Consider the following 20188-nt stretch of genomic DNA (forward strand, 5'->3'; position numbering starts at 1 on the left):
TTAATATAGTTGCTTGCATGTCACTGCTGATAACTCTTTGAAGCAACATATCCGCTCACTTTCCAAGGCTTCTCAAACCTCAGTTCTGAGCTAAGTGTAGTAGTTTGTGCCTTTAATCCCAGGATTGAAGGAGGCAGAAGCAGGTGGATCTGAGTTCAAGGGTAGACATATTGAGAATGTCTAAAGAAAAATCTAACCTTTGATTCTAACTCTATTGGATGTGAACTGTAATACCAAAATTTATCCCAAATCATGAATTGAGCCAGATGGTGGCACACGCCTTGAATCCCAACATTTGGGAGGCAAGGATAGGCAGATCTCTGTAAATTCAAGGTCAGCCTGGTCTACACAGAGAAACCCTGTTTCAAATTTCAAGAAAATCTTCCCATACAAGCACAATACCAAAGCCGGGTATGGTGTCACACAGCTGTCATCTTGGCATTCAGGATGCTGAGGTGGCTTGCTTGCCCTTCCCAGCCAGCACTGGGTTCAGTGGAAATGTCTAAATAAGTCTAAAAATAGACAAGTGAAAATAAGGGGTCCCAGAGTAGCAAAAACCCATTTAATTAAGTATCACTTAGGAATGTGGTGCTAGAGTAGTGTGGTGGGTTGTATGTAGATCTACAGCAAACAGATCACTTAAAGAGATTCATACACTATGAAATGGCCAACATTAAGAGTTCTGTAAGAATTTGTGCAATCTGATGAACAAGGAATGGAAACCAATGAAGCAGCAAAAACTAAGCACAGAATTGAGACAAAGATAAAACTCAAGGCATAGCTGAGACAGTAAAAATTAAGAGTGGTGGTTAACTTTGGCACAGAAAATGTATAGCTTAATAATGGAGATGAAAGACTATGATAAGACAAACACAAACAGCTGATATTATATAGGTAAACCCTAATCATTCTCAGTTGAGTTCATGCTCAGTAATGGTTTGTTAAGATGTTAAAGTTACACATATCAAGTGGATTAGAAAGTCCTTTACATATTCACACCCAAGGGTTTTCTTCATCTGGCTTCAAACCAATGTTAAGTCCTGGGTGAGAAGAGGCATTGCAGAAATGCCACAAAGGCACTGCCACCCACAGGTACAGATGCCAATGGGCAGAGGTGATAGCCTTTCTGGCAGCCAGTTTATCCTAATTTGCCCTCTGTTCCTTACCAAAATTGCTTTGTGGGTAATTAGTCAACTGGCATTCCATCTACCCCTCAACCCCACATCACTCCAATGCCTTAAGATCCTGTTTTGTAGGTGAGTAGGACAAGAGTGTCAAAGTTTTTGAAGATGAAGACTGGGCCCTAGCATGAGAATAGATAAAAATACCGCACGTATCTGTAACCATGGATGCAGGCAGGGCAGATGAAGCTGCTTCTCAGTGCAAAACCTGGGAGGAGTGAGTGCATGGGCTGGTGAACCCTGCAAACCGCAAATTTGTAACTCCTTTCCATTAGTATCATTTACAAGAAGCACACCAAGTTGCTCAGTGGCAACATACTGTTACGACATTTCATATCCTTTTGTCATTACTAGCCCTCCAGATCTCTTTGAATACTTACTTATAAAGTGCCCACACAGACCAAAATGTTTTGTGGCAGTGGGGTGGAAATGGATGACCTCATCATCTTAGGCAAGAGCTGTACCACTCCTATCCCCTAAACATTCTTGGGTATTCTATTCCAAGAGCTGTACAAATCGTCCCTAAAATTTTTGAGTATTCTAGTTAGAAGATGACAAACTGTGTATGTATGAAACTTAGGTGGATTCCCAGAGCTGGCCAACCAGTCTAACTGAACCTGCAGTCTCAAGGCCTGTCTGAAGAAATAACCATTGTTCTCTGGCATCCATGTGAATATGTACACGCTTACAAAGAATTAGATTTTTAAAAATAACACAATTGCTTTATTTAATGACTTTACCATCTGGGCAGCCTAAACCAGTAGCTTGCTTCTGATTTAATTAGTTCTAAGAGCATCCATCTTTTTAAGTACTCTCAAAACGGGATACGATCAACTCAACAGTAATAACCCATCTCCATGAAAACCAGTTTGAATCCTTGTCTCTAGGCCAAAGGACCACACATCACAGAGCAGGTAGGCAGCAAGGGCCTGTGGGTTCTAACATGATGGGCGTAGTAGGAATGAGGCCTGCAAACAGTGTGTTTATGTGGAATTTGTTCTTCTCCAAAAGTCAGACTTCACAATGCTTGTTGCTGTCTTGGCAAAAAACTGGCCAGATGTGCATCTTAGCGGTACTGCAGATGAACCCCAGGGTCTTAGGTTTAGGCCAGTACAATACAATACAGAGCTTATATTGGATCCCAGCCCTGTATCTGTTTATTTTTACCACTTCTAACATTCCAGCAGCTATTGTGAGCCACCTCTCTCTCTCATTTGTCGTCACTGTCACTGTCACTGCTGCTTTCTCCATCGCTACTGTTCAGTTCAGTGAGGTTACCCAGGGCTTCTCTGTAAGGAAGAGAAATGATACCACACTTCAGCTCACAGGGTCAGGGTGTTTGGCATCTTTGATTATACACAGTCATAGCAGTTTTCAAAGCAGAAAAAGGATCCCCCAAACTGCACTGAACTATTATGAGAACAAAGAAAAAATTCCAAAAACCAAATGTTTATGATGAAGCCTGTAACAGAGCAAACAGGCATTACATCACCCACCAAACCCTGGCTTTGTAAGGGAAGCAGGAGAGAATGCTATAAGCACCAGAAGAGGAGATAGACTTACTTTTGTTCTGGGTCAACTGTGAAATCCATCACTACTCTTTGGGCAAGGCTCTCCCCAATAGGCAAGCTGAAGGCACTTGCCAGCTTTACAACCTCAATGGCCAGAGCAGTGCTACCGGATGCTTTCGCTGTGTCCATGAATTCCTCCAGCAATTCATTTCTGTATAAAAGAAGGCAAAACTGAACTGTACCCAATGCACTTTTCTACTGCAGACTTATATATCCAAGAGTCTTCATGTACGTAGGTGTACCATATGTCCACAGAGGCCAGTGCTGACCCCCTGGAATTGGAGTTAGAAACGGTTGTGAGCCTCCATGTGGGTGCTGAGAACTAAACCTTAGGAAAAGCAGCAAGGTGAGCCATTTCTCCAGTGTACCAAACTTAATAACTTTTAGTCAAATATTTATAGACGAGATTCAGAATATATTAATCAAATTCTCATTAACTTTGGACAAAAGATAGAGGATAACATTCTATATTCCACCCCCCCACCCCACCCCCTTCTCAAAATGATCACTGAATAGAGAAAAGGATGGCTTACAATGCCCTGAATGGCAGGAGAGAAACTGCTTGCCTGCCTAACTGGAGGGTTTAGGCATGTGAAGAAATTCCAACCACGCACCCAAGAGTCAAAGCCCATGTGACTAACTCAAGCCTGTACCAGCTGAGGCCCTCAACTTACCTGGGAATCTTCTTGTGCTTTTTGAAGAGTTCCAACATTTTCCTGTGGAAGAAGAGAACAGATGACTGCTGACAGAAAACAAGTGGCAGCTAGACAAAGCAAGCTATCCTTTTCTCGGGTTCAGAAGCTACGTGACCTACAAGTCAACTATTCAAACTTTTTCAATTCCTGTGGGCTCCACTAGCTCCCAATCTGGGTGCACAAATTCAACAGGTAAATCTGAGATGCAGCCGATTTAGAAGTGCTAGTTATATCCCCCACGGAGGGAATCTACCCTACACTGCAGGTTAGAAGAGCTAGTAGCCTGGGCTTAGCCTAATCTCCTCTTAAAGCCTGACTCAGTCTGCTCTAAATCTCCATTATGAAGAACAGGCTCAGATTAAGGCAACAGTCTCATGTATGTGAATGCCAACAGCCTGCCACATGCAGGACAGAGGCAAAACACATACATTCAGCTCCCATGACTCAGCTGAGGTCCGTACCCCTGCGCCAATCATCACAGCCTGCTTCATAGTGTGTTCAACCTGCCTGACCATGAAAAACGCCTTGTTGGTTTTTTTGTTTGTTTGTTTTGTGACAAAAAAGGTGCTAACAGGTCCCATTTAAGTGAGCTAACAAGCCAAAGACATGTTTCAAACATCTATTCTGGAGAATTGGCAGGCATATTTGGACTGGCCATGAATATCCAATACATTCATAGGCAGGGAGAGATAATCTTGGTGTCTCTAATTTTGGAAAAACGAATAAGCCTAAGGTCTCCACTTAGAAAGACTAGATTTAGTATATTAGTGAAGCACTGGAAAAACACACCGAAGCAGAATAGAGGCACAAACCAAAGATAGTCTTGTTTCTGGAAATACCAGTTGCCAGAAGTCTAAGGTCCTCAGACCACACGTAGGTCAGGGATGGGGACGAGGAGCACGTATGCTGAATCACCAGAGCATTTCCAAAGGTGTGCTTCTCTCATCACTCAGAACCACGGGGGCAGAAGAATGAGGCTGAGTTTTTTGCCCAATAAGATGCAGAAAGCCAAAAGGTATGGAATAAAGAGAACTCTCAGCTCACCTGAGTATCCTCTTTTCAAGTACATCACACATACTGGCCTTAGCAAGTTTCTTGTTTAACTGGTATTTGCAAGTGTCCACTAAAACCTCATGTATATTCAGGTTTGTAGAGAATATTCACCTATCAACCCAAGTAAATGTTTCAGCTCTAAGCATTACTGTTAACATGTACACTTAGGAACATGTACTCACCAGGCTTCCTGGCTTCTGCCACCTCTTAAAAAAAGGACAGCTATATACTGTAAAGGGTTGGCTGGCCAATCAAAAGCAGGCTGCCGGGCACTCTGGTCTTCGTATGTGGATTTGATATCAGCAGCACAGTCAGCAAATGCAACCTGAAGCTGAGAGGCTCTAAGAGTCAGCAGAAGTGTTTAGTTGTTCTGACAAGAATTTAAAATCAAGAACTATCACATGCATACCACACAAGTAACACAGCAACAAAGAGGCCTTCACCTGTCTTGGGATAGTGCAATTTAACTACATGTATGAAAGCTACGATGAATTTCCTTTAAAAGGTTTCAATTTATCGATCGGCTGCGTATATACATGTGCACACAAGTATGCCAGAGCCCATGTGTAGAGGTCAGAGGACAGCTTGTGGGAATTGCTTCTCTCCTCGAGGTAGGACCCAGGAAAAAAAACTTAGGTCATCAGACTTGGCAGAAAGCACTTTTATCTACTGACACATCTTTCCAGGTGGTGGTGGTGTTAATAATAATAATTCTAATAAATAAAAAAGAAAATCTTATTTTGTATGTATAGCCATTTTGCCTGCATGTGCATATGTGTGCCTGATGCCTGCAGAGGCCAGTTTCCCTGGAAGTGGAGGCACAGACATGGTGCTGGGAATCTAACCAGGGTACTTTGGAAGAAGAACAAGTTGCCCTTAATCAGAGCCTCCTCTCCAGCTCATATCTCTCTTATTTTTAATTATGTGTGTGTGGTAAAGTAAATGCATTTTGAGTGCAGATGTTTGTGAGTGCCTGATGTAAGTACTGGGAACTGACTCCCGATCCTCTAGAAGAAGAGCAAGTGCCTTTCCTAGGAGTCCTCTCTCTAGGTCATGAAATAATTATTAAATAACCTGGCATTCACTGTCACAACTCTTCCTGGTACCCACCTTGGACTACAGGAATGAGGTTAACACTAAGAGTGGTATTCTGCTAATGGTAATAGGTGTTTAACCTAAACCTACATTTGTCAGTGGAACATCCCACAAGGACCTTAAGAAGATACACAGGTCAGTACTCCTCTAATAATGATGGCTTGAGCTTCAAGCCAGCCTTACCTCTGGTGGATGTTTATCCCTGGCCATGAGCATCAATACTTCTTCTCTTAGGGCATCTCGGAAAGTATGACTGTATTCTTTACTATCTTAAAGCAAGAGAAAAGGACAGTGATATCCCAAATGCAAAACACCTGGTGAGCTTTTATCCATTACTGACTTTTATCCTCCAGTAGGATTAAAATTAGAATTATTTATTAGAATTAAAGAAAACCTTAATTCCACTACTCTGGGAGGCTGAGGCTGGTCTACAAAATGAGTACCAGGATAATCAGAGCTATTCAGTGAGACCTGTTGCCAAATGCCAATCAGAAATGTTTGTAGTCAATGTATAACACAGCCTGTGTAAGAGATTTGGGTAAGACACAGAGCTGGACTTTGGTACTAATTTCTCTGGCACTGATATCAGAAAGATCTTATTTTCCTGTACTTAACTTAACCACTATAACTTGAGCAATGGCCTTCAAGTTTGACCTTAACAAAAGTGTTAACCTCTGTTAAGAATGGAGGCTTTTGGAGGCTGGAGAGGTGGCTCGGCGGTTAAGAACACTGACTGTTTTTATGAAGGTCCTGAGTTGAAATCCCAGCAACCACATGGTGGCTTACAACCATCTATAATGACATCTGACATCCTCTACTGGTGTGCCTCAAGACAGCTATAGTGTACTTACATATAAATAATAAATAAATCTTTTAAAAAAAAAAGAATGGAGGCTTTCAGTCTTAAAATGTACATGTTAATCATCAGTCACTGCACAAAACTGCCACCAACCTTTCCAAATCTGAGGAACCAATTCTAGTCTATTGGCCACATCCAATGCTTGAAGAAGACCTATGAATATTTGGTAGTGGGGAAGGAACACCTGGTGGAGAAATACAAACATGATTTTATAACATCCATCAGAAAAGGCATTCTCACAAATTCATCTACAAAGACAAAGATGAGTATGAAGTCCCTTACTGAAGGTATTAGGTCCTTATACCACTTCAAGGTGACATCAATTTGTTCCAGTGAACAAATCAAACTGAAAAACTTCGAACTGTGGAGAGAAAAAGTGTGTTTAGATTAAAGTCTGTGTGTAACAATAAGATATGATTAGTGAAATTCCAGTAGAATTATTACTGTATTAAATCATACATTTTTAAAGTTTACAACTTTAGGTCAGTGAGATGGGTAAAGGTACTTGTAATAAAGGCAGGAGAGGACTCACTCCACAAAGTTGTCCTTTGGCACCCCCCACCCCCAATGCTGTACATGTGCACACAAAATAAAAAAATATGTAATTTCAAGTCAGAACGGTCAATGATTGACCAAATGAGTGGTAACTACTACATTTCCCAGCTGAGATCTTGGATCCTCAGCTGGACACTTTGGGCTCCCTGCTTACTACTTATTCTCAGTCACCTCAAATAACATTTGTATTCAAAGTACTCAGTGGGGAAACAAGGACCTGGACACACAAAAACAACCCTCACACATAAAGGCATGAAGTGTAACACAATAAAATCTCTATGTACATATAAGAGTCTAGTCTTAATATTACTGCTACTTTTCAATTTGTCTGCGTATATGTACACAGGTGTGCCTGCCTATAGATGCTCGTAGGAGTGGGAGTTGTGTTTCAGATGTCGTCTTCAACTGCCTCTCCAAAACCTCACTGAACCTGAAGCTCCACTGTTGTGTTCACCTCCAACAATGTGTTCAGAGGTCCAAGGCGGGGCTGGGGGTTGGCGACAATGCAAGGCAAGCACATGCTTACACACCTGCTGGACGAAACAAGCGCCAGCAACTTTCTTTACACATACATAAATATTACACGCATATATTAATACACATTCACACACTGGGTAGATGGAGTCAGGCGCCAACCTCTTTACATACATACATACATAGGTATACACACATATCTATGTGTGGCTGGAGTAAGCTTCAACAAGTAAGCTTGATCAAACTTCATAAATGTACACATATACACACACACATATACATATTTGGATAGACAACTCCAATGAGCTGACTCCAATAACTTTTTTTTTCTTAGTCTTTTTATACCACCTAAGACTAAAGTTCTGTAAGGAAAAACCTCAGAGTCACAAGTTAACATTATCTCTAAAAAACAATCACCACAAAAACATTCCTCAAAACAGAATTAAAGCCGGGCAGTGGTGGCGCACGCCTTTTATCCCAGCACTTGGGAGGCAGAGGCAGGTTCCAAGCCAGCTTGGTCTACAGAGCGAGTTCCAGGACAGCCAGAGCTACACAAGAGAAACCCTGTCTTGAAAAACAAACAAACAATTAAAATCACTACACAAAAGGAAATTACAATAGGAGTATATATTATTCTTTTGAAATTCATACTTAACTAATATTCCCCATTTTTCTTTCTTTCCACAAGTTCACCATAAACCCCAAAGCAATAATTCTTTTGTTACTAAAATTTAAGCAATCCAGTTTGTAGTAAGTTCTTTCCTATGCTGATAACAATTTATACTTAGCAAGAGAGATAACCTATCTTTTGTTCAGATAAACTAACTAATCATCATTATTTATCCTTATATTCATAACAGAATTACTTACTCTTTATCCATAACCCTGTTTTTTCATAGTGCACACTGAAACCTATGGCCACATCCCTAGATCACAAGATCCTAGAACTCAGACCCAACCTACAATGTTTTCTTTGATAATGACCTTGTCCCAAGCCTATTTTTCTTTTCCAAGTACAATTATATGTTTGTAATGCAAGAAAACTCACTGTATTTGTTTTCTAACAGATGTAGCCCCCAGTATTTTACAAAGGAGGGCACACATTCCACTCATAGTTCTAACTTTATTACACCTTCTGGCAAAACAACTTAATCCATCTCCTTAAACTTTCTATCAATTACCCTAAACTTCCTAAGACTATTTAAATCAAATCAGGAAGTCTGTAAAATTATTAGTTCATTTAAACAATATTATTTTTGGAAATTTCATTTTCATATTGATCTGCAGGAAAGTTGCCTGACAGAGTGGGCTGTCTCTCAAGAGGCAGTCACACCTTGCTAGATGTATGAGGAATATAGCAATGACAAGCATGAGAAGGCATGGCAGCAGCAAGAAGTAATCTGTAGATGAAGGCTGAGGTACAGCCATTGCAGCTGTGTAAGATGGTGGGCTATCTCTAGGAAGCTCACTTGCCCACTGTAGGTCCCTCTGCATGTCATCCGCCATTAAGCCTTGCTCCATCTACCCAATGTATGTATGTATAAAGTTGTTGGAGCTTGCTTCACCCACCATGTATGTGTGTACATGTATATATTTATGTGTGAAGTTGATGGAGCTTGCTTTAACCACTAAATGTGTGAGCATGTGCATGCTTTACATTATCACCAGCCCCCACACCCCCCTCCTCGGATTGCTGAACATTGTTGGAGCTGGTCTTCAACAGATTTGCCTATATCTACTTCCTGCTTCATCGTGGGTTTACAGAACACATACCACCAGTGGGGCCTGGGAACCCAAACCTAAAAATGTATGCTCCCACTTGGAGCCATTTCCTCAGCCCCACTGCTTTTATCAAGTGTTCAATTACAAGTACAAATAATGGGCCCATCACCTAAAACTAGAGCTAAGATATACAGTCTTTAAGATCCTCCCACTGCTGAATCTAGCAATTAAACTGAAAGGAGGGGGTTAGAAAGATGGCTCAAGAGTTAAGAATCCTTGGTCCAAAATCATGAGGGCTAGAGTTTGGTTTGGATCCCAGCAAGCATTTAACAAACCAGGCGTTCCTACCAAGTATTTATAGGCAATTCCAAAGCAGGGCAGAGATGGGCTTGCTGGGCTTCCAGACTAGCTGAGTCACAAGCCCCAGCTCCAGGAATAGATCCTGCCTTAGAGGGACAGGTAGAGACTGACGAAGAATTCCTGGTACCCTTCTGGTTTTCGAATGCTTGCATAGGTGTGTACATACACACACACAGACAAGCACACATATAATAAAATAAATCTTTTAAAATATTAAGTAACATACTTACTAATATACCTTACGTAGAGGATCATGTCCGACCAGTTTCCGGTTGTCCCCCGTGTTTAAAAGTCTGTGTACTTGGTAAGCAAGCTCTAAATCTCTGAGAGATGAACACTGAAAATTTGCAAACAGTATTACTCAGACAGTCTTATAAGCCAATGGCACAACAGGGTAAAAAAAGAAAAAGTTATTGCTTTGTATAAATACTTAGCACTAGATTCAATTTATTGATAGCAAAAAAAAAAAAAAAAAAAAAAAAAAAAAGCTGAGAAGGAATTGGGTAAAATAAACCCTAGGTTCATGAAATTTAAGACAAATTTATATTAGCACTGTACTATCAAAATCACCATGAAACAGCTTCAAGTACCAGCACTGAAATACCACTGATCACCTATCCTGCAAAATACACCAAAGAGGCTGCATCTGCGTGGCCATCTCAGAGGAAAAGCCCAGAGGACAGACACCAACTAGGCTGCCACACAATCAACAGGATATTCTCTACTCATCCTGAAAACATCAAAGTTTTCCTGTGATGATAAAATGAAAACAAACATAATAATCTATTTCCATCACTTTACAACGCTAATGGGAAAAAAATATTCTGAAAACTTAAAACAGGCATAAAAAAAGGCAACACTGTAATAGAGATAGGATACAGATTGTAGAGAAAAAAGGAGTAGAAGCAAAAACAGGAACAGAGGAGACACACAGAAGCCCCCAGTTACAGGCAGAACAAGGAACAGAGAGGAAGCCTTAGAGCAGGGATAACAAAGTAATAAAGTGGTACTCACCACACTCATGGCCAACTGAAAAAATCTACCTGGAAACCAAAGTTCACAAAAAGTTTGGTTGGTGTAGATGTAGCATTATTTTCTTATCAATAACATTAATATATTATAGATACCCTTGGCTCTTTCAGAATGTTCAATCTAAATATTGTTACTCAGTTAAATAAACACTGCTCAAAACATAAGGCCTCTAACAGAATTCAGGCAAACCAACCATCATGAGCTGGGGGAAAGCACAAGCAATTTCTGTACCTACCATCATCAAGGTCCTGTGGAGAAAATGTTCTTCCCTCTAATTCATTCATGATATCATAGATGATGAGGGATGGCATTTTTATAGCGCTTAAATCTACAAAAAAGCAAGGCAAATGGGTTTTTATCAAGAGTCCACTACTATAAGCACTACCAACTTCACAGCCTAAAGTTACAAACACCTCCAATCTGTTGCCTCCATCTTTAGCCTAAGACCTGGCAGAAAGCTGGGCAGATCCAAAGCCCATCCATCCATCCATCCATCCATCCATCCATCCATCCATCCATCCATCCATCCATCCATCCATCCATCCTTGGGTTAAGCTCAAATTTCTTTGGAATGGGACAAATGCCAACACCCAGAGATCCAAAAGTAACACCTAACTAAATTATTTAGGAGTACCTGTGTTCTTTTAAAGTCAAGTCAGATAAGGAAGCCAAGACCAAATCCAACTGCAAATTTAATGGATGGGGTGGTTCTTAGAAGTCACATGAGCTATACATACTCATTAATCCCAACATTAAGGTAGGAAGATAGGAATCAGAGATTCACCTGAACTACATAGCAAGTTCAAGACACTATGCTACACAGCCAAATAACTGTGTTTTAAAAAAGACAACTGAATACTAATAGGGCAATTACTTCCTTGCTACTTCAACTGTAATTTTGCTACTGTTATGAATGGAAATGTAAGTATCTGATATGCAGGATATGTGGCATACGACTCTCCGGTTGAGATCCACTGATAAACGTGAATGTGAATAGGTGTTCCCAAAGTCCAGACGAGTATGCCAGATCCCCAGAGCCTGGTGGGTAAGCTTGTGGAGCAGAACACGTGTCCTCTAGATCAGCAGGTTCTCATAACCATTTAAACCAGTAGTTCTCAACCCATTGGGTCAAAACCCCATGTCACACAACTCTTTCACAGGGGATACATATCAGATATTTACATAACAATTCAGAACAATACCAAAATTACAGTTATGAAGGAGCAACAAAAGTAATGTTATGGCTGGGGTCACTACAACATGAAGAACTTATAGGGTTGCAGCAATAGGAAAGTTAAGAACCACTGACTTAAATCAATCTCTTTGGCCCTCAAAATTCTATTTTTATATATAGAAAAAAATGTGTTAAAAAAAAAACTCATTCAAAAATGAGTCTCAGAATATAATGTAAGACCTAACCTAGCACTCTAAAATTGCTAGAGAGAAACCATCAAAGGGACAACACTTCAAGACAGTGCCACAGGCAAGGACTTATCATGGACCAGAGGTTACCCAAGCTGCTTCTGGGATTCCCTAGTCCCGTCCTCCCATCTCACCGTGGAACACGGGATTAGATGCCCACTACCTAGTCTGGCTTTACATTGGTTCTGGAATTCAATTTAAGTTCTCAAGGTTTACAAAGCAAACACTTAGCCCATTGAACTATCAAGCCTTTTTGAAACAGGATCTGTCTTGGTGCTTTGATAAAATAAATGCAATGACAAGAGCAAGTCAAGGAAAAAAGGGCTAAGTTGGATTGCCCCAAGGTGAAGGACCTACCTGTTTCTGCTAGGACTGTAAGTGTGTACCTGTGTTCTGGAGATCAAAGTCTATAGTTTTTTGATTGTGTAACAAGCATTTTAAAGGCTGTCCTATCTTCCTAGATCCCCTCTATCCCCTTTTCTGAGACTCATATAGCATTTGCTGGCCTGGAAAACATCTAACATGCTTGCTCTGACTTATCAAATTCTGTGATTATAGACAGGTGCCAGCAGGTCTGAAATACATGATAGAGGTCTTTTTAAGGGCAACAGTTAAGTCCCATTTGTAGGAAAACAGAATTGGAAATAATCATATTAAGTACAGTTATGTTACATTCACACAAATATTACATTTCTCTTTCAAATAACATCTAGATTACAGAGGTGCATATGTTCATATATGAGATGTGAGAGGAGAAGAGGAATCACTGAGGAAGATAACTGGCAAAGAGTGTAGATGGCAGATTAAGAAAGGGCACATTGTGGGGCACTAGATGGCTCGGTGTCACACAAGGGCAACTGCTGCCAAGCCTGATGATGGAGTTTGATTCTTAGAACCCACAAAGGAAAGAGAATGAATGGTAAGACTTAATGTCAAGATTTTAAAAATAATATAAACTACGTAATTACTTATGGCTACTAAGCGATTATACTGAGTAGCACAGTTCTAAAGACCAAAAGAAACCCTTAATTACAACCCACCTTGCCTATTCTTTTTTGTAGTGCAAGAATGATATAGTACACTTGATAGCCCTCTCCAAGTTTGTATTTTATATTGCAATCAAGGGTACCACTAGTCACACCATGTCTCCAACCTTGATTCTGCTTCTCCCTCCTAAGTGCTGGTGCAGGATTATAGGAAGGCAACCATGTAGGGTTGAATTCTATTTTTAAATTATTATTTATTTTTATTTCACGTGCATGGGTATTTGTCTGCTTATGCATGTCCTGGAGGCCAGAAGCAGCTTAGGATCCACTGCAACTGGAGTTATAGATGATTTTAAGCCATCACATGGGTGCTGGGAATTGAACCTGGGTCTTATGGAAGAGCAGTCACTGTTTTTTCCCACCTCTGAACTCTTTTATTTCTTTTTTCTTCCAGAAAACATGGTTTATGTAGCCCTGGCTGTCCTGGAACTCCCTCTGTAGGTAGACCAGGCTGCCCTTGAACTCAGAGATCCACCTGCCTCCCCATCCTGAGTGTTCTGATTAAATAAAGGTACTCACCACTACGCCCAGTGAATTCTCTGTTCTTAATTCATATATAGAGCAGATACTTTAACAATTCTAACAACTCAACAGAGATGGTCAATTTATATACAAATCAAGATAATGTAAGGTTATACATACCTCTTGGATAAAAGAGGTGAATAATATGATGGTATGTTGCAAGTGAGGGTTCTCAAATTACCAGGTAGATGAAGGGGGGAAAAAAAAACCAGTAAAAACACAGCTAACCAAAATAAAGCTGAAACACAATGTTACTATTTCTATTCCTCTGAAGATAGTTTTAGCTCATCTCATAAGCAGATGAGATCACCGTAAAGACAGCAATACTTTGTCATATTCATACAATCAGTGAGAAGAGCAAAGCACCATGAAGTCAATTAATGCCCACCTAATCTCCAAGTAATTACTGAAGTATCTACAGCATGTTAGCACATAATTTGGGTTAGAGCATCTAATCATGCTAGAAAAATGTCATGGAATTTAAAGCTGGCTAACAAAGCAATCAGTTTCCATCAAAATCAAGAGAGCTACAGAAAAAATGTCTCTCAAATGTTAAAGTAACCTTGTATTTCCTGTAGAGAACACCAAGTATAAGGCAAGCCCATTGCTGCAGACAGTGTCCACTTGGTATCCATGGGGATATAGACCAAGAATCCCACTGATGCCTGGCTACTATATGCTGATATGGTGACATATTTGCATATAACCCACACATACCCTAATGTGTACTTCAAAACATTTCTAGACCACCAGTAATATCTGATATGCCATAAAATCTAGGCAAATACTTCTTGTATTATTTAGGATTGAATGACCAAAAACTGTTTACAATTATTTTTTCCTGCCATTCTTATCTGGGGTTGAATTCTAAGATAGATCCAACAGATACAAAGGGCCAACAGCACCTGAAGTTACAGATGCAGTAAGAAAACCCTAACAGAATGATTTGACGTTAAGGATGAAGACACTTCCTGCTTTTGTGGCTGAGCCCAGCGGCCACCTATTCACTTCATCTTCAGTGTGGATTCCTTACCTATTCCAATATGTTTCATTTCACGTAGTATCTGTAAGGCTGGTATCCTTCCAAGTGAGTAACACTTCCGGAGACCTTTCAATATTGTATTAAAAGTCTGCAGATTTGGTTTCACTTTCTGTGCAACCATATGTTTCAGTAGATCCTGGGTGAATCCAAAACAGGAAACATTTTTTAATCTAAGGTAATTTGCCAAAACTGTTGAGAAAAGTTTATTCTGTGGCTACATGTAAAACAAATTAACAACCATACTCCCAATTAAAAACTATATGCTTTAATAAGTAAACAGCCCAGTCCACACCTTTAATCCAGCACCTAAGAGTCAGAAACAAAAGATCTCTGTGAGTTCAAAGCAAGTGTGGCTCATATAGCAAGTTCCAGGCAAGTAAGGGCTGCACAGTGAGGTCTTTTCTTAAAGAAAATCAGAAAACCCCCAAACCGTGACTAAGCACTGCCTTGCACGGGCAGCATTCCCACCCTCTAGGAAAGCCTAACACTGTCAGGGGGCCAAGGAGCCTCTTTCTCTCCATCCTATCATCCATGCAAGAAGTCATGGTGTCTATCTGCAATCTTCCACCTAACTGAGATAAAACAAACAAAATAAAATAACCTAAGAACTATGGGACTAAAACGTTCTACTTTTAACTTCTGCCCAAAATCCTTTCTCGTGTTTTCCCTTTGTCATCTCTGGCCAGAATTTTAATGCATATGATACCTTTGTAACCTACAACAAGAACAATTACAGTGAACTGTTGCAGCTCTTCCTGAATTCTTGCTGTATATGGTGACTGATGATCAGTGCTTTCTTCCCTCCTGGTAGATAGGCTCTGAGGAGCTGCTCCACAGAAATGCTAAGTTAACCTTTACTAGTAAGGTAGCTGAAGGTAAAGAAGCTGCTTGCTTACCAGTATATCATTCCATTTTTCCTCAAATTTCTCATTGAGTATGAATGTTTTTGCTTCAATCAATGCATTAAAGGTATATACATCAGCTGTAAGGGAAAAGTAACAAAACGTGAGGCTGAAAATTCACCTCATAAAAGCTGAAAATGAGATAATGGTCAGTCTTGGTGTCTTAGCTAACCTCAGTAAGGCCTTAGAACTAGTTCTCCACTCCCGTTTTAATTATGAGCACAAGACAAACAAAAACACCCTCCCAAGCCCCAAAACAACTAGAGCAAAATCCAAAGACCTCACTGAATCTTAGTAAGAGCAGCAGTTCCCCATCTGTGTGGGCCATGACCTCTGGGTTCACATATCAGGTATTACATTACAATCCAAAACAGTAGCAAAATTGCAGATATGAAGTAGCAATGAAAATACTTTTATGGATTGGAGGTCAGCACAACATGAGGAATGTTATTAAAGGGTTGCAGCCATCAGGAAGGTGGAGAACCACTGCGTTAGAGGAAGACAGAGGTGTGAGGGCCTTAAACTCACCACTAAGTCTGTTATTTAATAACTCTGTGTACACGTTCAGTGCCTGTGCATAAGCTCGGTGCTGGAGAGGAAAAAGCGAACATCATCAAAGTCTCCCCAACTGGGAAGGTGAGCACACAACACAGAAGACGCCTACTCTTGGGAAGCTGGCATCCCAGTGAAGCGGGTTTCTTCCAGGAGGCACTGGCAATGCCTAGAGACAGTTTCAGTTGTCACAACTGAGAATGAGGCAGAAACAAGTCACTCACATCTAATGGGTAGAACTGGGGAAGACAGTACACCTGGACACCTTCCACACACACCGGAAAGCTCCCTACAAGCTCTGCTCTAACATGTCAGTCTCAGTGTGGGAGCTCGGCTCAGTCCCTAAGACAGCCTGGTGCTCAACCAAAAGCACTGGCGTTCTCATTCCCATAGGAACTCCAAAAAACCCAACACCCGCTCACTCACATAATAAACCTAAACACAGACAGATGCATGAATACATGCATGAAATTTAAAAACTCACAAAACTTAATGAAGTTTACTGTTCATCCCTATTCAAAAGTCTGAAATGCTACTAAATTCAAAAATTTTTGAGGACTGACACAAAGACAAAATCAGGATCTCATTTAACAGGTTGTAGACAACACAGGCTGACAAAGATATTACGTAAAATGACCACTAAGTATTGTAGTGTATGCCCAGGATCCCAATTATTCTGGGAAGTCTTGTTGAGTCTGAGGGCAGGACAGACAATTTCAGAGATGTGTCTGAAAAGGGAAAAAGAATTTTTTTTTCCAGGTATTGTGGAATACCTGTAATGAGGCTGGGACATTTTCAGGAGTTTAAGCCTTGTATGCTCATCCATCCAGTTAAGGTTACACAGAGACCCTGTCTCAAAAAATATAATTTTTTCATGTTATGCTTATTGAAAAATGTATGAAGCAAATAGGTATCTTGCTTAAAACTGACCCCCAAAATATCACATTCTGCATATATTCGTGATCCCAGGCATTTTCTAGCCCTTTTAGCATAGGGGTGGAACAGAACAAACTCAATGATACAAATAAACTTCAAGATACAAATAAACAAAGAAAGGTACCTTCACCATCCCTCGGATCATCGTGCAGTAGGAGCGTGCATTCTTCTCTGGCATTAAAGCGAAGATCCTCTCAGCATTGTTTTGTGCTCTAGAAACAGCAGAGGAAAGATCAACTGGAGGCACAGAGAAAACTAGTGCTGAGTGCCACCACTTTCTGGAAATGTTTTGGGCAATGTACATATCACCTCAAAATTGGTTAAAGATCCTAAGCTGTCATAGATGTCAGGGCCATGATCAGGAATGACAAGAAATCTGCCCCATCCAAAATAAAATTCCACAAGGTAACCTTGATCCTGAGTCTTGACATATTCTAGCATGAGCAGTTTTGCCTCTCTACTAGAGGGTAAGAAAATGGTACCTACCTTGTATAAATGTATCTGTATGCTGAAGACCCCATGATACTAGCTAAGATCTTACTACAAAGTCCATGTGTGTGCATCTGTTTGAGTGTGTGCTAGTGCCCATGGAGGTCACATCTCCCTGAGCTGGAATTACATACAAGATGCTGGGAACAGAACTTGGAACCTCTGTGAGAATAGGAAATTCTCTTAACTACTGAGCCATCTCTCTAAACTAGAATTTCTAGAATTAATGGTAGCCTTTCTTTTCTATATATCCAATCAAATCAAATCTTTAAGAATTAGGGATCTACATCTCAAGGTAGCATTACTAATTAAACTATACACAGATGAAAAACAACACAAAGTACAACCAGGCCAAACCCTAAATGGATTTCTGTATGCTGGCAGGAGGTAACAATCTTATAAAACATAATAGTCTAAGCCACAAGTGATGCAGCACACTTCTTATACCAGTCCCTGGCAGGAATGGTCCATGTTTGAGGTTGGCCTGGGCTATATAAGTGGAATCTTAAAGAAGCAACTGAGAAACCAGGTATAGTGGCACACACTATTAATCCCAGCACTCAGGAGACACAAGGATCTCTGTGAGTTTGTTGCAAGCCTCTTCTACATAGTGAGCTCCAGGAAAACCAAAACTACAGAGTCTCTGTCTCATGAAACAAAACAAAAAAGGCAAAAGGTATAAAATATAATATACAAAGACAGATTATGGAATAAATCTGTAAAATGAACAAAAAAGTTTCTATTTTAGAACATTTTATGGGATCGCAACTCTAGAGGACAATGTAGCATATTTTTCATGTACTGTAAAATTCCTATAACACAAGATTTTCATGTTTAACATACTTCCAAGGACCAGACTCCATCTTGGATGTTTGATTATTTTCCTCTGCAGCTTCTTCCTAGAACAGATGAAATAAAAGGTAAGACAATGCTTGCTTGCAAGCTACTTAAACAAAAAAGGAAATTTAAAAAACTTAAATATCAGATCATCAAAAGGCAAAGGAAAGCCCCCCAAATGTTCACACCTACAGTGAATTCCTTTAGTGTGAAAATTAGTGCACACTGAGAAAGTCAAATTTGTTACCTTTGTTTTATCTCCAGATAATCACTCATTTAAAATCTGATCAAGCTGGCCTCAAATTCAGAGAACTGCTTTCTGCCTCTCTGCTGGGATTAAAGGTGTGCTAGCACACTCAGCTATGAGTAGCTAGGCCTAATAAGGAGCCTACAAGGCAGCTACTTGGGAGGCCAAGGCATGTGGAATTTAATTTAAGGCTAGTCCAAGCAACATCTTTGTTTCAAAAACCAAACCAACCAGCCAAACAAAAGAACAGGGTTGGGCATGGTGATGTACACCTTTAATCCCAGCACTTGGATGGCAGAGGCAGGCAAATCTCATGAGTCTTAAGTCAGCCTGGTCTACAGAGTAAATGCCAGGACAGCCAGGGCACAGAGAAACCTTGTTTCATAAAACAAAACAAGCAACAACAACAAAAAAATTCCAAAACAAAAAACCAACCACAAAAGTGGGGGAAGAAGACACAGTTTCACAATTCGGTCCTTGCCTACTATATGGAGGGCCTAGGCTCATCTCCCCCCTAAATGTGTGGAACATAAGCACACTGAAGTTCTACTGAGCTATAAAGTTGACAATTATGTCATTTCTAAGAAAACCAGTGGAACTAGAGATTATAGATTAAAAATATCAGACGTTGCTTGCTTTTTCTCATCTGTACAATCTCCTAAAACATATACGTCATAAAGACAACGTACAAAGGGATAAATTGGGAATATGAAAAAGACCACTGGGGCAAGGAGGGGGTAAAGGTGGAGGGAGTATGATAAAAATGCATTACATACAAGTATGAAACTGTCGTAACAAAACATACTATTTTGTATAGTGCACATTGATTAGAAGTGACTGGAAAACAAGTTCATGTGTCCCTATCATGTTTACAGAAGGCCACCTCAGTATAAAATCTTTTAGTACTATGACACGACACAGAACCCTAACCCACTGAGAAAATATTATTTTAGAAACAAAAAAGCCAAGTTTTTAATTTTGTTTACCAAGTTTTCCAAATGTTCAGTTTGTTGAAAAGGATAGTCAGCTGGGGGCTCTTGGTCACCATAGTAACACAATAAATCCAAAAGACTATTAGTTGTTTCAAGAGAGACTGTGGTTCCTGTGGTTGGGAGAAAACAAACAAGCAAACAAATGTTCAAACACCCAAAGCCTCCTGAATGAAGCTTTTCTATTGATGGTGGCTTATTTCCACTACCATGTTACCAATTAGTACATAATGAATGATTGTTTTCTGCTGATTCTGTCACCCTCCCCCACCCCACCCCCCATGGCTGGTTTTGTGTATCAAGTTGACACAAGCTGGAGTTATCACAGAGAAAGGAGCTTCAGTTGGGGAAGTGCCTCCATGAGATCTATCAGTAAGGCATTTTCTCAATTAGTGATCAAGGAGGGAGGGCCAAGCCCCTTGTGGGTGGTGCCATCCCTGAGTTGGCAGTCTTGGGTTCTATAAGAAAGGGAGCTGAGCAAGTCAGGGGAAGCAAGCCAGTAAGGAACATCCCTCCATGGCCTCTGCATCAGCTCCTGCTTCCTGACCTGCTTGAGTTTCCAGTCCTGACTTCCTTTGGTGATGAACACCACGTGGAAGTGTAAACC

General features: G+C 40.4%; 1 protein-coding gene and 1 non-coding gene across 14 annotated transcripts in view; both read right to left on the reverse strand.

The window, feature by feature from the left end:
- Nucleotides 1-1876: 1876 nt before the first annotated feature.
- Nucleotides 1877-20188, reverse strand: part of Ptcd3 (pentatricopeptide repeat domain 3) — a 28136-nt gene continuing 9824 nt past the window's right edge. For 2 of the 13 annotated variants that reach the window (XM_006506574.2, NM_027275.3), the window contains 17 exons: nucleotides 19579-19694; nucleotides 18352-18407; nucleotides 17144-17231; nucleotides 16060-16120; nucleotides 15526-15611; nucleotides 14621-14765; nucleotides 13708-13758; nucleotides 10833-10925; nucleotides 10580-10608; nucleotides 9796-9902; nucleotides 6737-6815; nucleotides 6548-6638; nucleotides 5779-5864; nucleotides 4683-4831; nucleotides 3427-3468; nucleotides 2745-2903; nucleotides 1877-2470 (listed from right to left, as the gene is read on the reverse strand). In XM_006506574.2, coding sequence (XP_006506637.1) covers nucleotides 2392-2470; nucleotides 2745-2903; nucleotides 3427-3468; nucleotides 4683-4831; nucleotides 5779-5864; nucleotides 6548-6638; nucleotides 6737-6815; nucleotides 9796-9902; nucleotides 10580-10608; nucleotides 10833-10925; nucleotides 13708-13758; nucleotides 14621-14765; nucleotides 15526-15611; nucleotides 16060-16120; nucleotides 17144-17231; nucleotides 18352-18407; nucleotides 19579-19694 — 1517 coding nt within the window. In that variant the 3' untranslated portion in view covers nucleotides 1877-2391. Of the gene's footprint in view, nucleotides 2471-2744; nucleotides 2904-3426; nucleotides 3469-4682; nucleotides 4842-5778; nucleotides 5865-6547; nucleotides 6639-6736; nucleotides 6816-9795; nucleotides 9903-10579; nucleotides 10609-10832; nucleotides 10926-13707; nucleotides 13759-14620; nucleotides 14766-15525; nucleotides 15612-16059; nucleotides 16121-16258; nucleotides 16951-17118; nucleotides 17232-18351; nucleotides 18408-19578; nucleotides 19695-20188 lie in introns of those variants that run through there. The other 11 variants (NR_155285.1, XR_001785166.2, XR_001785167.2 and 8 more) reach the window with 11 other exon arrangements.
- Nucleotides 3796-3932, reverse strand: Snord94. The gene has a single exon (XR_003956645.1). It is a non-coding gene; the product is annotated as a small nucleolar RNA SNORD94 (small nucleolar RNA).

Source organism: Mus musculus, chromosome 6 (assembly GCF_000001635.26).
Source record: "Mus musculus strain C57BL/6J chromosome 6, GRCm38.p6 C57BL/6J".
Classification (NCBI taxonomy): Eukaryota; Metazoa; Chordata; class Mammalia; order Rodentia; family Muridae; genus Mus; species Mus musculus.